Below are 17,553 nucleotides of genomic sequence, written 5' to 3'. Positions count from 1 at the left end.
CTGCGGGGGGTAAGCCGGCGGCACGATGCTGCACGTTTGTATTCACATCCGCTCCAACCAACACACCCACGTCATGCATGTGAATCTGCACGCAATGTTTATTATTATTATGCTTTTCTTTTTTTTGCCTTCTCACTCAATGACTCATTTACTTGTTCAGGAAACACACAACACACACACACACACACACACACACACACACACACACACACACTTAGGCTATTCAGAGTAAACCGGGACTAATTAAGCCGCCTGTCCCAAGTGATATGGGATAGTAAGTGGGATCTGTTGCCACCTTACAGTTCCTTTGATCAAGGCCTGTCAGCTACTCAACAACGCTGTCTTGTGTTTAGGGGGAAACTCTGGAGAATACACACGCCTTCGCATAAGGAGTGAGCTAAGAAAAATGAAGATGTGTTTTGTCTACCTTTTGAAATGTCTCTGCTTTTGTTCTCGGATGCCGTAAGCAGAACGGGCTTGGCTTGGCCGCACATGGGCTACACACAGCTGTGTTCATGAGGGAAACGTATGACTTCTTGGGCTGTCCCGTTAATTGGAAGCCATCATTCACTCGAAATGCTTAAACACTCCCTGTGGCCGCATATTTAGGAGCTGTGTTGTGATGTGGTGGGTGCTGGGTGAGAATGTCTGCGTGAGGACGATTGTTGAAGCTAATTTGGTGGGAAACATATGGGAGCAACTAGCTGTGCCCACAGCCAACAGTTCAACTACCTCAGTTAGGCAGTGGAAAATACTAAAGGCATGAAGCGATGGTTAAAGCCCTAACATATTTCTGACTGTGAGATTGGACTTCAGGGAAAATCCCTCAAGTGTTGAGTTTATGTGTTTTGAAGTAAATGTTTTATTAAATGTGTTTTCTTCTGTCCATCCGACCAATGGGAGTCCATTATTCACTCTCATTTTAGCTTTGGATTTGCTCTCCGCCGTCTCCTGAGGGAGAAATACCAGGCCTTTTAGCTGCTTAATGCTTTGCGCTGTTCTCCAGCTATAGTTGCAAACTTTGTCTGTCCGGTATGAGCAGGTGGTGTACACATTGAGTTTATTTCTCACATTACACAAGGTCACTTGATCCATTGTGAAAATAAAAACGTATAATTGGCTCAGCTTTAATGGAATTCATCGGTTAAATCACATTTTTGCTGAGCACCGGTATCTCTGAGACGTATAAGGAGTTGAAACAAATTGAATGTCCTTCCACTAACACTTTATATACATATCCCTGAAATTAAAATGATAAAATAAGATTAAAGTTTAATGAGCCCTGTGAGTGAATAAAAATATACTGTATCAAATGCATTATATTACCCAGTTAAATGGACTTGGGCTATACTTGCAAAGCAGAGTAATGGCGTAAAGACGCTTCAGCAGGCTTAATGCGTTGTTATCAAGCACAACACGCTCGCTAATACGTTACTGCAGTAGCCGGAGTCCACGTGAGATGTTTTTTTCCATAGACTTTTATTTCCAAAAAGCAGTCAGAGAAAAAGTAAAACAAGACAGTCAAGTACAACAAAACAATTCCCCCAAAGGGAGAAGAGAAAAATAAAATAAAAATCAAAGCTGATAAAGACAGAAGGCCTGATGATATATACAACAGCAGACATCTTTTTTGGTGTTGCAGTACCAGTGAATCACTGTAGGTATTCTTCACATAAGATTGAAAACAAATAACAAAATAAAGGGTTTTTACTTTCCTTTTTAAAGAACAGAGAAGGTTCTAAAAGTCAGCTAAGGCACACAGAGCCTCCCCGGAAAGAAAATAACGGGGGGGGGGGGGGGGGGGGAAACGTCATTTAAGAGAAATTTGTGCAACGGTTGCTCAACGATACATTCCAGCAAGGACAACAACAATCTGGCATGTAATTTTCTCTGAGAGGCAAACAGGACACGCTGTTGTCGCCACAGCCCGTCCAAAAAACACTGAAACAGGTTATGTACTTCTATCAATAAACACCATCAATTCACTCTTTGTGCCCAGTTACTGACACTGCAAAAACTCTTAATAATTCAATGTCATTTTTACCACATCTGTATTTACACGTATGATACCTTCGAAACAATATTTCAATACAAAATACCTATGTACAGCTTCTTCGTTTGTTAATTCATTTTGTTACAAAATAGGACTTCCACAATGAGTTACATTTACTTAATTCACTTTTTTTTTTGTTTAATCATTTTTTCAAATTTTGACTTCCCAAAACTTTCATTGAGCTCACATCATAATATGTATCTTGTGATGTAATTGTTCAGAGCACGGTGGCACTATAAGTTAAAAGGTGGCAGCAGCAGCAGCAGCTTGCCGGTGAAAAACAAAGTAGTCCTTTACAACCCCCATGGAAAAAAACCAGTGTAGATTTGAGCGGGAAAGGAGTGATAGCCATTATAATCGACACATCCGACAGAGAGGCAAGGTGAACTTGACAATAATGAACAGTAATGTCTCTTCATTAGCCTGTGCAAAAACACTCACTTAGCTCATGTGGTGGTTAAGCAATGTTGACAATCACAGATTGAACTCCTAATTGGCTGCAGATGAAACTTGTTTCGAAGGAAAACAAATACCTGACCATCGCTCTTGGTGGTGTGCTGTGGTACTGTGCTATACCCTCAGTGTGATCATTGTGTCTCAAATGTCCAGAGATTGTCATGATGGCAGAAAAGGTACCTCAGATGAAAATAGATGTTGGAAAAAGTTGTCCATAGACCCAAAGAAATGATGCATGTTGCAATCAAGACACAAATATAATATTCACTTGAAAATTGTACATTATTGTCACAGCATGGAGATCACCACTAGCATTCTGAAACTGACGGGAAACCATGAAACACCAAGAAAGCGCAGTTTCTCCTTCGATATTCTGGACGTCGTCCAACGTTTTTTCAGGTTGTGAAGAGTTGACTTAACTTTTTTTGTTAACCTCCTCTGTTTGGTGAGGTTGTGAGGTCAGCTGACCTCTGACCTCACGGCTCAGGGTGGCTGCCTCTTGTTATGCGCTCTGCAAACAGCCACGTAAGAACCCAAGACAAGAAGACCTATTCAGACAGGACAACACTGACTAACACACAGGTGCGGGCGGTAAAAAGGTACAGTATAGTATAGGTTTGGGGTGTGGGCCTTTGTAAATAAAGGCGGCTTTCTTTACAAAAAAAATATTTATCATGCTGCCAAGGCAGCGTCGCAGTTATTTAGTCACTGACTAAAAATATCAGTATTAATATAAACTTATAAATAAATAGCGACTCATGGACTCCCCCACTCTCTCTCATTCACACACACTTTTTGAGACTTTGTGTTTGATCGTGTTGGAAGAAAAAGTGGACAACAACTTTAAGGTCTGCTTAAAATAGATGTGTCTCGAGTTTGGGGCAGGTTGGAGAGAAAACAAAGACGGGCAAAAACAATTCTGTCTTTGTCCTCTGCCCGTGACAACGTCTGGGTTTTATTAAAATGAATACGGAAAGAAAACTACACTATGTGAATCTTAAGTCTCAAAATACAATTGTACAACAACCACAAATGATTGCATTCATGACCTTAGAACACTTCAACTTCTACATTATATTTCTATTATAATCCAAATGGGTTTAATTATTCTGAGAAGGCCTCTGTATTTGCATTTCTCTTTTTTCCATATTTACCAAATGCCTCTGCAGCAGATGGTTAGCCCAGCCACCGCGGTTACACATCCTGATCAGGCACTGAACTGAGAGACATTGTGCTGCTGGTACTGATTTATTCTAGTGATTTACAAAGTGAGTCACTGAGCTATCAGAAACTCAGGAGTTTTTTAAGTAATTGATTTGAATAATGTTAAAATATTTGTTCAAATTTGATTCATAAATGGAGAATTTACTTTTGTTGGTGCCGTATTGGACTTGTATCAAAATAATCTTTTTGGACTGTTTGGGTGTATCTGAACACACAGATATCATCTCTTTTTGCTCATCTTGACATAAGGCGGCACATATAATTCAGTACCAGGCTACCTCCTCATAAACAGTGTGTCTAACAGCTAAGGCCTTTTTTTTTGCCGCAGAACTTAGTCTGCTGCCAGTGTCGACAATCCACACTCACACCACCGCCACTGTGCCGGCAGACTTCATAGCAAAACAACTGCTCGTAAAAAAAAAAGAAAATTGCAACGTTTGATCACAGTAAAAACTCAGCCATGATGAGAAGAAAAAAATAAATACAATGAGAAACTGAAATAGCAAAAGCCAGCATTATTATCTCCTAAAAGAAGGGGAACGTCGTGGGAGGATCTGAAAAATCATTCTCCTCTTTCTCTGTCCGACCACCCCAAGAAACCACTCCTCCCACCCCAAAAAAAAATCCACTCTTTCTTTTCTTTCCAGACAGAGAAATAGCACACTCCCTTCCTCCCTCCCTGCAACCAGAAAAAAACTTTTTTTTAAATAAATAAAAATAAAACAGTGAAATCTCCTGCGTGCCGTGGCCTCCCGTCCAGCCGGAGGCCTGGCTGCTACCTGATGCGGCCGTCTTTGCGCGGCGCTCCCAGGTGTGACTTAGGGTCTGGGCTGAGGGAGCTCCAGGGGTTCTTGGGACAGGCCTGCATGACGGGGCAGGCGGTGGGCCCCACGGCGCAGATGTCGGCCGCCTCCCACAGCTCGCCCACCAGGCTGTCCGACCAGCTCTCCAGCTCGGGGCCGGTGAGCGCCGCCTTCCTCTTGGCCTGCTCCACCAGGCCTGGGCTCACGGGGATGTTGAGCACCGGGTTGAGGCCGTGGAAACTCTGCTCCATGTAGCTGTTCTTGGCCGGCCCGTTGTGCAGCTTCAGTGTATCCTCTGAGAGAGAGAGAGAGAGAGAGAAGTTTTTGTTTAGTTTAGGTTATTTACGTTTGTATGTGACAAATTTAGAAATCAAAGAAAACAGTAAGATAAAAAAAATTAAAAAAAATGTCGGGAATTAATAAATAAATTGAAAAACCAACAATATATTCAAAGTGGTTACGAGGAACTTTTAGTCAGTGTTTATTTTAATGGCCCCTTTGGACAAAAGCGGTAGTGTTTTTACGATGCCAGCTGTTGTTCCTGGGACAAAGGCATTAAGAAAAACTATATGAAAATAGCGTTCTTTGCATTTATGGTATCGTTTGCTGTTACATGTAATTTATGATCATCAGAGGAACATTTTTACTGTTCCTTGTAGCTACTTTAATCAAATTCAATATGTCTGAAAAGGAGTAGTAAGAAGTATATACTTCATGTAGGCAGAGAGAGAAGATGATGTATGAAGAGCTGATAATCAGTCAGAGGAAAGGGTGGACAGAGTTGAAGGGAAAGGGAGAAAAGGAAAAAAATAAATGTGTGTGATTGCTGAAATCGCAAAAACAGAGAACGTGATTTGATTTAGGAGAATCTTAAAAGCCTGAACTAGTTGCTAAATTGCTTTGATTGATTTTTTTTATACAACTTGACTACATAAATCCCATTCTTTGATGCGGAATGTCAGGCCACTGCCATGCTGACGGCCAGAAAATACTCAGACTGCGCCCTCATTCTTTCTCCCAGGCGCGAAAAAAGAGCAAACGTAGACGCGGCTTTAAAACACTCTCTCCAGCCCAGCCTGTAAATTCCTCACTGGTCCTCTAACTGGGGCGCTAGCCATCCTTTCCTCGGCTCGGCTCAGCAGACATCAGCCCTTTTCATGCCCCGGTGACAGAAAGATGCAGTCAGACACGAGGTGCTCTGCCAGGCAAGGAGATGTCCAACCCACGCCAGCTAGCTTTGTGGTAGCGGAGTGTGCTATGAAGTCATGCGGCTGTGCAAAGGTTTTGTGTCAGTGTATTGAAATGTGTAGTGTGCGCCTGTGTGTGTGTGTGTGCGTGTAAGTCTGCTGCTGCCAAATGCGGGTGGAAGGCCACGTCATAAAGTTTTACTGGCACTACATGTAGGAGGGAAACTTTGGTGCCAGACATGGAGTAAATGAAAGGAGGGTGGATGGAACAGCTAAGCATAAACACACACAGTGCACCAAAAAAATGCATGATTATTACTGGATGACTATGAAACAATTAAAGTGTTTATGTTAGGTGCTAATATGTGGTGTAACAGTAGCATTTAAACACTCCTAAAGTCAGCGATGACTGTCTCAATATTGTCAGTTATAAAGCAATATCTATCTTCAACACACAAAGGCATCATTAATGCACCAACATACATTAGGTAATCAACCTGCAGCTAATTGTACTTTGACACTAGTAACCGTCTTACTCACCTACGACATTGTTATATCAGAAAAAAAATTGATTGCCGTATCACAGTTAAAATAATACCCAGCTAATTTCACCATCCGTACAATAGGAAGCCACAACAGATTTGAGCAACGCAAAAAATTCTAGAAAACCCCTCAAAAAACTCTCTGCATAGCCTACCGAGACGCAGGTCAGAGACAAAAGCTGTACATGTATTTGTTCTTTCCTCTTCATCATTAAAAAGGGCTCAGTGAGATTATCAAGCGGAGAAAGGCGCGATTATGCCGAAGCGAGCGCCTCAACTCTCATGTGACATTCAGAGCAAACTGGCTGCTTACGGACTGGAACAATGCAGTCTTGCCCCTCATCCAATGCAGGCTGATTGATTTAATTGTGCCATTGTTTTTGGAGTGACTAAGTGTGCTGTTGTTTAACACTCTGTTTAGTGTGTATGAACAGCTCGCTGGCTTATTAAGGTTGACTTGATGACAAACAACCAGGGTCTGCAGAGACCCATAGTGTTGATTAGAAAAGGCGCCACTGCTAACACAAGCCTAAGTGTGTGTGTGCGTGAGTGTGTGTGTGTGTGTGTGTGTGTGTGTGTGTGTGTGTGAGAGAGAGATTCTGCTGAGAATTTAAGAGCACCTAAACTTGAAATCACTACTTCACAGTGACATGCAGAGGAGCAGAAGTGATTAATAAGTAGCAGAAAATGGAAATGCTCAAGTAAAGGAATGCATTTCGTGTCCTATAGGGTCATAATATTACTGATTGTTGACGCATTAATGTGTAGCAGGATTTTATCATTGCTGTCCAAGCTGATCATATGTATTGTGTATAGTGGTATGAAATAGAAAAATGCTCAATGAGGACAAGCACTTCAAATTTACAGTATATCACCGGGGTAAATGCACTTTCCATTACTGGCTTCACTCACAGCATAATGATGCAAAATCCACACAAAATGCAGCCTTAACAATTACCGACCAGTGACACAGTGTCAACGATGAGTCAGTGTTATAAGCTTCACAAATAAAGGCTTAATGGCAGGGCAGCAGCTGTACTGGATTGTATTGTGAAGGTCTTATTTTAGCTTCCACCAAATCCAGAGAGGCAGTGAAATGTTTGACATTTTTTTGAATGATTATCTGTTGTTTCGTAACAGCAGAGCAGCGCAATAAGTGTAGCACTATCAGGTTATTTGCACTAATAGCACAATCCACAGGCTTTTTTGTTGTTGTTCTAAAAATGAGACAAATGGCAAGTGGCAGTTGCAAATAAGTAGGTCTAAAGTAAATGATTCGAATCATCAGTTGGAACCCAGGCAGTCAACGTAGATCCTTCAAGTCGAGCCTTCGCTTTTTTTTCATATATTTTTTTTGTTGGGGGGGGTCATAAAAAAGCGAAACACTGCTGTAATCATGCCAGACCAGAAGGTGGCGATACTGTGTCACTTCAGGTCAAAACAACATGAAAGAGAGTTGTGAAAAAACTAGAAATGACCAAAGCAGACAAACCAAATGCAGATGTATACGCTTGAGCAACATGTGTTGATTCTGCTCTCCGAGGCGTTGATATGTTGCAGTAAAAGATGGGTCGCCTTCCGGAAACAATTAACCGACCTTCATGACCACACAAGTGTCTCCTTTTTATGCAGCCCTACAAATAAGCCTCGTGACAATTACAATAACAGAGGCTATTTTGAATCTCTCTCTCTCACCTTGTCGTATTGGCTGGTGCTTATTATAGGCCAGCGGTGCGATGAGGAAGCGTAACTCAGCCACGGGGCTCCAGTGGTGCAGGATGCGTACGCTCCACACCCCCGGCCGTAGGGGCTGGTTGAGGGGCGGGCGGTAGTGGGTGAACTCTGCGCTGGAGTCGATCAGGATGTCATAGGTGGCAGCGATGACGTTGGTGGGGTCGATCCACACCACGGTGACGGTGACGTTGGGCCCCTTGTTCCACTTCTGCATGCCCACAGTCTCATCCATGGGCCCCATCAGGCCACCGTAGTTTCGGAACAGGCGTTCTTTGGCGTCCCAGTCTGTGCCGATCTGACGGAGCCAGGGGGGTGGGGGGGAATGAGAGGGGGAGGACAGGAAGATAAGAATGAGTGACAGAATGAGGTAAGAAGAAAGACAAGGAGAGAAGTAGCAAGGAGAAGCACAATAGACGAGGGGCATGGTAATCCATGACTGCTGCCGCTGCATATAGTGCACAGAGATCAGACATTAATGTAAAACACTGCAGGTGAATAGGGTAACATGTTTAAGTAATAAATGATGTGCAAATTTGCACATGTCAAAATAATGAAAATCTAGATGTTGGATAAATAAGACTTAAATCTTTCTATAATTTTTACAACATATTAGTCTCCAAAGTTTTTAATAGTTTTTTTTGAGATGATGGCTCTTGAAGATGGTTGTATAGGAGAAATATAGTTTACAGATGCAAACAGACAAGGTTAAGTCAAATACACACTTTGATTTATACTTGTATGAAAGAAGAAATGTTATGGAATCAAAAACAATTGCCAAAAATCTCAAAATGTATCAGTACTTGATACAACACTGTGTATCCTGCAGTGTCTCGCCTTGAGTAAAAAAAACTCTGAGCATGCATCACTTTTTGACCAAACTATTTAAAAACCAGTATCTGCGCTGAAATATCATGGGAAATAATCTTCAGCCTGCATATTTTTCATCACATACTAGCACACTCCAGCCCAACCCTCCACGCTAGGGCTAGGCGTTACATGATGTTGTAATATGCAGAAGATGACAGGCCCGCCTGATTGTTTTGTCCTGCACGTTGAGTCATATTTGTCCACAGTCGCCGATGCTGTGAGTATATCTTTGACAAGGAATATGAGAGACAGGTTGAGGAAGGAGTATTACTATGCCCAGACTGTATCCACTGGAGGATGGAGATCAAATGCATTCCTGTTTGCTTTCTGATCATATTTCAGACAGATAGGAGGAAAGAAAGATGCCAATAAACAGCAATATCCAGCGCAAAACTACAGTGGAGAAGAATGCAGTAAGACACCACAATGATACATCATGTGCAGACACATTGACAAAAGCCAACAATCAGAGTCTACGGAGCCAACCTCCATAACAATCAGCTTTTAGTGATTCGACAAAGACAGAGAGGGGCTCGCATGCTCCGAGAAAGTGAAATTAAAAATGTAAGAGATAATACCAAAAGTCAAATATATCCCTGGTGAATTATGAGACACGCAGGGCCTCTGGCTGCAGAACACAGATCTAGCTGCCAGCCTGCCGCACTGGAGGACTGCCAGTGGAACAACGAGCCAATTTAACATTATTACATCCTGTAGGTTGCCGTAATTAACATTTAGCATACTCGTGTTTGCACGTTTGTTTGTTTGCCTGAACTGAGATTTATAGGTTGTTCTCTCTTGTCTTGCTAGTGTTTCATAGTAGAGGACTGAGTCTTGGAATAAAATGAAATAACCCCAAACATAAGAAGAAATGGGAGAACAAAGGAAGAGAGAACAAATTAGGAGAACAGGAAGCGCGCATAGGTACAGCTAATTGCCTTTAATGTCTTTAATGCGGTCGGGGCTGTAACTGAAGAGGTGCGAGCTGTGGGTGTTGGATGGCGAAGATTGCAAAAGTGTGCGGTATGCAAAAATGAGACTCGATCGAGATTGATGGGGGAGAGAGGGGGTGATCGGGAGGGATGGAGGCAACACACGCACACACACACACACACACGCGCACACACACACACTCATACACACGCGCACACACACACACGCACACGCACACGCACACACACACACACACACACACCCACACAAGCATGCCTGCACTGACAGTGAACGATGTCTGTGGCGTTGGCAGAAATGTGAGAGGGATGGCGGCTTCAGGCTCATCCGTTCATTTGGTGGCTGATTAACACAGCCTCACCCTGCCGGACGATCAATGTCTGACTGGAACTGACTATGTATTTACATCCTTTGAGAATTGAGATTACTGTATAAATAGACATAAACTGTATATGAATGAGACATTTTGTGTGTATGTGTGTGCGCGGGTGTATCTTGTGCCAATCTGTAAAAGACACCTCACTTTCATCTCAATTATTGGACTGACCTCTGCCATTTCTGCCCCTTTGGAGATCGGTTCCCTTTAAATTACTAATCAACTCCCTTGTTTAGCACCTCTGTAGCTCATTACTTTATTCTGGGCCAAGTCGCTGGCACAGACTTTGACCCGATTGACTGGCAGCCCTCTCATTTCTAAACTCCCAGAAAAAAAATAGCACCGGGGGTATTGACCGAGGAATCTGACTGTAATCCACTGAGAGAGTGGTTAGAGTTGTGAGAGGGAGATTCTGACGATGTTCACATAAAGCGGGCGGGAGTGGACCACTTGAGACTCGCTTCTGGTTCTTGCCGGAAGTTTATTGGGCAACAAACATCAGCTAAGTGCAACATCAATTCTGTGCAAATGGTGCAGCACTACGAGTACCACTTTTTTGAGCAGTTTCAAGCGTAAACGAGTGGGGTGGGCAGCTTCCCTTCTTCACTCCACAGTCTTTATAACTCTCTGCCAAGCACACCACACACACACACGCACGCGCGCGCGCACACACACACACACACACACACACACACACACACACACGGTACATACTGTATACACTGTACTGGTTAATAAGATGCACATGCAGCTTGTTGACTGGCTGCCTGCCTCGTGATCAAAGCTCAGTCTTTGCCCTGGTTAGGACAGACATAACGGGCATAAGCATTCAAACCACAAAAAGTGTAAAATACATAGCCTAGTACTATGTCTTATTGACCCATTGTATTTTTGTCAGAGGGCTTGAGGTAGTTGATTTCACATTAGCAAAAGGTTTGGTGCTGCAACTACGTTCGCAAAAGTTTAGCGATTTAAATAAGCAATCACTTTATTGTAAAAATCCCTTTTACGAAGGCACCACTTTCTTTGGGATTTTAATGGAAGACGATCTTCAGCTCATAGACGAAGACACCAGTGGCAAGAAAGTATTTCTCCCAGTATGAAAATGGGTCAAACAGAGATTAACTTCTGGCCCATTTCAGCCTCAGCCCATATAGCTTAGATGACCTCAACACTGAACCCGTCCCTTGCTGCTGCTTCTCACCAATAACACGCCTTGGCTTAAGACCAAGACCCAATCAAGCATTATGACCGTTTACCAAGACAGCGACTTCTGACCTTATTTCACTTAAAGCTATACTTAGAAGAACGTACTTTTGTGGAACTAATGCTGATCTGGCAGCCTCACTGTGACCTATGTCCCCCTTTCTTCTGACACTCCCACTTTTCACACACTTGAAACAATTATACCGATTCTCCATTCATAACAACCTTTAATTGTAGTATAGGTTTAACCCCCCTTATATTGTTAATATTATTATTATTTTTCCCCCTCACATGTACCTCATGATTTACTCCGATTACCCATATTCTTGTCTGATTCTTGGCTAATTTCCTTGTTGGACTTACAGTTTTAGGAAACAAAAAATGCTCCTGTATCATAGTCCACCTCTATTTTGTTTTCTTCTCTCTGACCCGGCTACCCTGCAAACCTTGTCTCCTCGTCAGGGGCTTGCCCTGGCGCCAGCACTCTTAACACCTTCATTAAATAAGACAGTTCTGTTTGTTCCGACAGCAGCATGGACAGTCCCAGTCTACATCTGGCCCTGTTTAAAACCGTAGGGCATGAGCGCCCCTCCAGGCTTTATTCACAGGCTTATTAGTGGCACTTTTTCCAGGGGTAATCAAACACAGGTGCTCACCAGCCGCACCGGAGGGCTCCCCCTGGGACACCATTTACACTACTGAGGAACTATGGGTAAGAGGGCTGGATGCTCGCTAATAAAGATACACAGTGAAGCAATGGATGAGAGAGGAAGGGTGGACTGGAGAACAGAAAGTGCATTTCCTGTTTTAAGGTGGAAGCAGAGAGTTGCACGATGCATCATAGACTTAAAGAAAAAGTTGACCTTTTAGATTTTTAGTTGAGAACATCAATGGCAGTTTTATGTCCGTGTGATAGATATGAATCGACAGCCAGCAGCTGGTCACTGTAGCTTAGCATAAAGGATGGAAAAGGGAAGCAATAAGTCTGGCTGTGTTCAGAGGAAAGAAAAAAATACTACTATTTACAGTTTATATCTTTTGTTTAGCCGATAAGAAAATGAAGAAGCAAAGTGTGTCAGTAGTCAATTAAATTATTACTCTTGCTTAAAAAGCTGTGTACACATTTTTTGATTGGGTAGAAAAATAATGAAGTTTTTTAATTTTTAAGGGTGGACAAAATTACGTTAACGCTCGAAAAGTATCAAATACAGTAGTGCTGTGTCAGAATTTTTTTTATTCCACCTACATGACCATTCTCGAGTCCATAGGTTGTGGAGTATTACATTACATTACATATTATTATTACATCATATTATGGAAAAATAACATAACTCATTATGATCATTATGATGATCATAATGAGTTATTTTTTCACCCCCTGTATATCCTATACCTACCACAACATGTATGTGTATATCCTGTACATTACGAATGTGGTGGAAAAAGGCTTAACCATCAGTCGAAGTCAGCCATTCGACTGTAGGAGACCTGTCCAACAAAGGGTAACATAACTCTCTCAATGTCAAGTCTGACTTGAGGTGAAATACTAATTTTAACTGCGTGGGCTGTAAGTGGTCCCACACTAAATCATGCCGTTAAAAGGCCTATAAAGGCAGCTGGGAGGCAGCAGTAGAGCAGTTCAAAGAAAGACATATCTCTCTTCCTTTATATCTAAAAGGAGGACAGGGAACACATTATTAAGCCAACCATATGGTTTATCTAGCAAACTCCAGCGTATAGCTTTAGTATAATGGGTCATATCTGCTCAGCTGACAAAAAGCACAGAGCTACTGTTGCTACACCGCGCACCGTCTCATTTAAGCTCTTCCTGCTGTCGTCTTGAATGACATATGGATAAAGTGACTGACTGACAGCCACTGCACTGTCCCAGACACACAACGCGTTCTCGGGCTGAACATTCAGATACATTCCATGGCTCACATCACTTCTCTGTCACTCACAGTTTCATAGGGCTAAACACCCAAACAGGGCTCAGTGAGAGGGATCGGCATGGGGGACTGGCTGCTTGGATCCTTCTGAGTTCACCTTTAGGCGGCTTTACGAGGTTAAACAGGCACAAGGAGTAAATGCAGTAGTGCACGATTGGGCAGCAGGCGCAAACAAAGCAAACAAATACTTCACAAGTTTGCTGACATTTGTGCCTCCTGCAAAGCTGCACACGATAAATCAGACAAAAAGGTCAATTTTCATTCACTCGGTTAATTTTGTCCTTTTTGAAAACGACACACTGTGGCTGGCGTGTGGCAGCCGAACCGCTGTGTCCCAAACAGGCGTTGCGGTAAACAGAAACACAGATTAACATAACAAGACAATCACGGGAAGCATTCCAGTGTGAAGGTGAGGAGACGTTCTATTAGGGAAACAACAAATAAGCGGCACACGAAGCGCTCATCCCTATAAAGTTGGATGAATTCAATCAATTTGCATTTTACAAGGCCATCACGGGCAGCCGCTTAATTGCGTGGTGATCCGCTGCTATAAGTCTTGGCAAGGTCGCCATAGCGATGAATTAAAAGGTCACCATGGCAATGAGCTGTATATCTCACCTCTAATTATAAGCACCATATAAGGGACAAATATGACAATGGCTGACGGGATTATTTTGTGACTCATGCCAAATTATGAATACATGCTACGTCATCAATGTGCTGACTCACCTCTGCAAACTGCAACCTGCTGAATGTGCTGCTGGGAGGCGAGGTCAGCTTGAAGTGCTTCTTGGGAGCCACCCAGGTCTCCATGGTCTCCAGCTTGCTGGTTGCCAGGTTGGTGGCGTGGTGCCTGACCAGGTAGCCCTGGAACTGGTCCGAGTGGAAGTAGAGATGCACCGACACCGGGTGGCCCATGGGGAAGTACCTGGCAACGCATGGAGAGAGAGAGAATCCATTAACCAACCCGATATCTGCTGACCTACCAGCTGCGCCGCCTCGCAGGGCCAACAGAGTAAGAGGAGAATATCTAGATTCATCTCTGGATAACGTCTGTAAGGAACCGGACACTGTGCATGCTAATTTAGTTGGATTGTAATGTAGGCTCACGGTGAAGATTAGTGGGGAGTCAATGTGCTCTTTGATTGTGTGACACGGTGGACATTAATTCAATGACCTTTAACAGAAAAAACAATTGGTCCAAGATGTGTTGACCATACTGATAATTCCCATTAAGCATTGCTTGTTGGTTGCTAAGGGCTTTTCAACTATCTTTATGTTTGTACTTGACTATTACAGTATATTGAAGATAAGTAATGGACAAGCTACCAGTATATTAGGAACTCTTTTGAGTGCTTCTCAGCGAGGTAATAACAGACCTCTGTTACTGTAATTATTGCTTTTACAATGTGCTGGTTGCTCCAGCATGTGCTCTGGTGGTTCTGAAATGGAAGGGATGGTTAAAGAATACACGTGACGGTGGAGACCACAGTGCTCTGCTGGCTACAGAAAAGTACAGGATAGTCATAGGCTGTATTGGCAGCAGATTTAGATGAATCATAGTTCGGAGCAATCCGGCTACAACGCACTACAAGTCAGCAGAACAAAGTCAAACTAGGTCATCCAGTCAGCTGAAACCTATAGCGAAGGTCTTGCCCCCACGATTAGCCTGTTGTTTGGTTGTGTGTGGCTCCATACGTGGCAGAGGGATGGCTTCCCCTCAGGGCAACCGGCCCGAGTGACTTCTGGAAAAACTAAATAGAGACCATGGGTGGGCACTGCTGGGAACCTCTCCACAGCTGCTCAATGCACACGTCCTGACTACTTCTCTGCCACATTATTTCTCAGCCTTGGTCTCTTCTGCTTCCCTGAACTTTGTCTTTATTGCACATACACATATTACAACACACACACACACTCACACACACACACACACACACACACACACACACACACACACACACACACACACACACACACACACACACACACACACACACACACACACACACACACACACACACACACACACACACAGTCCCTCACTTCTCCCCAATGTCCATGGCCTCATCAGTATTCCACTCAAGGGCCAGGAGTCAACCCGTCCCAGTAAATGCTACCCTGATAAGCAGAACAGCAAATATTTACACCAGCAAGGATAGCAGTACACACACTTCCTCTCCTGCTCCCTTTGCCTTTCTCCCTCTTTTTCTACTCTTCACTGTTTCCCCATCCGCCTTTTCCTCTTTGTGCCTCTCCACTACCCCACACACACACACACACACACTCTCCCCTGCCCACCAAAAGAGACGTGGCTGCCAATGTGTGAGAGGCAGTGAGAAGGGGTCGGGGGCGTACCCTGCACAGAAGCTCCATTCAGGCTTTTCTACTGCGCGGGCTCTCCCCTCTCCCATCCACTCACAGCGGGCTGCTAAAAGAGCCAAAGCCTTCTCCATGGAACCTTTCCTCTCTTTCTCTTGATCCTGTCGAGCACTGAGGCCGAACCATCCATCTGCTGGTAGCACAGCCAAACTCTACATGCATGCAAAGTATGAGGCCCCCCCCCCCACACACACACACACGCACATACACACCACACACGCACACACCATATGTGGCTGTACATGAGACTTCACACCAGGACTCGAATTAGATATACCGGTAAGTTCTTAGGACTTAGTTTGGACTTCGAAGGAAAACCTTGATCTTCCAAAAATACCTAGCGTGATCAGTCAAAGTCCAGATCAATTTCATAATAATACCAAGACAGGTCACTATAGCTGAATCAAGAAGAGAATCACATTGCATCACATAATTGCAGCCCGGACTCCCTGTAGCTCTCACATTATTTATGAAGGAGCTCATCTTGCAACACATTGAAAATGACTGGTAATGTCCCTTTTGTCTGTGTATTACACCAAGAATTATAAGATAAAGTGCATTATTCATGGCCTCCACCACATTGTGCTGCCTTAATAATTCACGAGAGAACACGTCATAAAGCAGATAGGACTGGTACGGCTGTGTAACACTAACTTACATCATGACATCCTATTAAGCCAGGGGGGAAAAGTGTAGTCTCCGATTTTATGTGACAGCGTATGTAAAACGACGTTCGTAGCAGGAAGATGTTGAGCTAGCCCCATGTTTGTGCCTCTCTCTCGTGTACATCCGAGACACAGGGCTTAGCACATGTTGGCGATGTTTGGAAAAAACCCACAAAGTTGTTTAACTACAGTCACTGCTGCTCTGGTATTTCCAGAACCTTTTAAGACTTGTTTGAAGTCAAAAAAAAAGAGAGAGAGAGTGTTAACCCCTTGTTTAAGGTTCTTATTTCAGATGACATACTGTACGTGCTCGCTACATTTTATAAAACACAATCAGAATATGCCCGCAATATTTTGTATGAAAATGTCAATAATTGTAAGGGAACAAATGGACCTGAGACAGAACACTAAGACTTAATGCAACTCACACACACACACACACACACACACACACACACACACACACACACACACACACACACACACACACACACACACACACACCACACACACACACACACCAAACACACACACAGGATGACACTTCAATCTGCTTAATAGATGCATGCACACATACTAACTGGATCACTCCTGGGTTGACACAGAGCAGCCCACAAATATTTCAAAACTCACACGTAAGGTGAGACCTTTTTTGTGTGCATATGTTAATAGGGAGCAATGCGCACACACAAACACACACACACACACACACACACACACACACACACACACACACACACACACACACACACACACACACACACACACACACACACACACACACACACACACACACACACACACACACACACTCAGTACTTATACTACTTATTTGCAGTAGTTCCATCTGTTTCCTGCTTCTACATGTAAATGTTAAAGGCCGGGGTGCACTCGTTTGCCTTAGGGAAGTCCTTTTTTCTAACAGGCTCATTTCCTGCCCATGACAGGGTTCTGGAGACCCCCCTCTCTGCTATACATGCAGTGACACACACAGACACACATGCCTGTATGCAGCCACATTTTCCTTGGTCTGCTCATGCGCTCTCCTTTTACAGATTCGGGCAGTAGACCAGAAACAGCTGTATATGATTGATGGCTTTGAGGTTTGACAGAAGGAAACATGCTTCCTTTTCTCCGCTTGGCTTTTCCCGCAGGACT

At 43.5% G+C, this 17,553-nt stretch overlaps 1 protein-coding gene across 1 annotated transcript in view; it reads right to left on the bottom strand.

The window, feature by feature from the left end:
* Positions 1-1,472: 1,472 nt before the first annotated feature.
* The window catches only part of xylt1 (xylosyltransferase I), a 74,603-nt gene continuing 58,522 nt past the window's right edge, over positions 1,473-17,553 (bottom strand). The window contains exons 9-11 of the mRNA XM_080029347.1: positions 14,078-14,276; positions 7,961-8,294; positions 1,473-4,831 (exon numbers count right to left, since the gene is read on the bottom strand). Coding sequence (XP_079885473.1) covers positions 4,509-4,831; positions 7,961-8,294; positions 14,078-14,276 — 856 coding nt within the window. The 3' untranslated portion in view covers positions 1,473-4,508. The remainder of the gene's footprint in view (positions 4,832-7,960; positions 8,295-14,077; positions 14,277-17,553) is intronic.

This window comes from Ammodytes marinus (assembly GCF_949987685.1).
Source record: "Ammodytes marinus genome assembly, chromosome: 6".
Taxonomy (NCBI): Eukaryota; Metazoa; Chordata; class Actinopteri; order Uranoscopiformes; family Ammodytidae; genus Ammodytes; species Ammodytes marinus.
The sequence above is the reverse complement of the archived record's forward strand: the minus strand, read 5'-3'. Positions and strand labels throughout refer to the sequence as shown.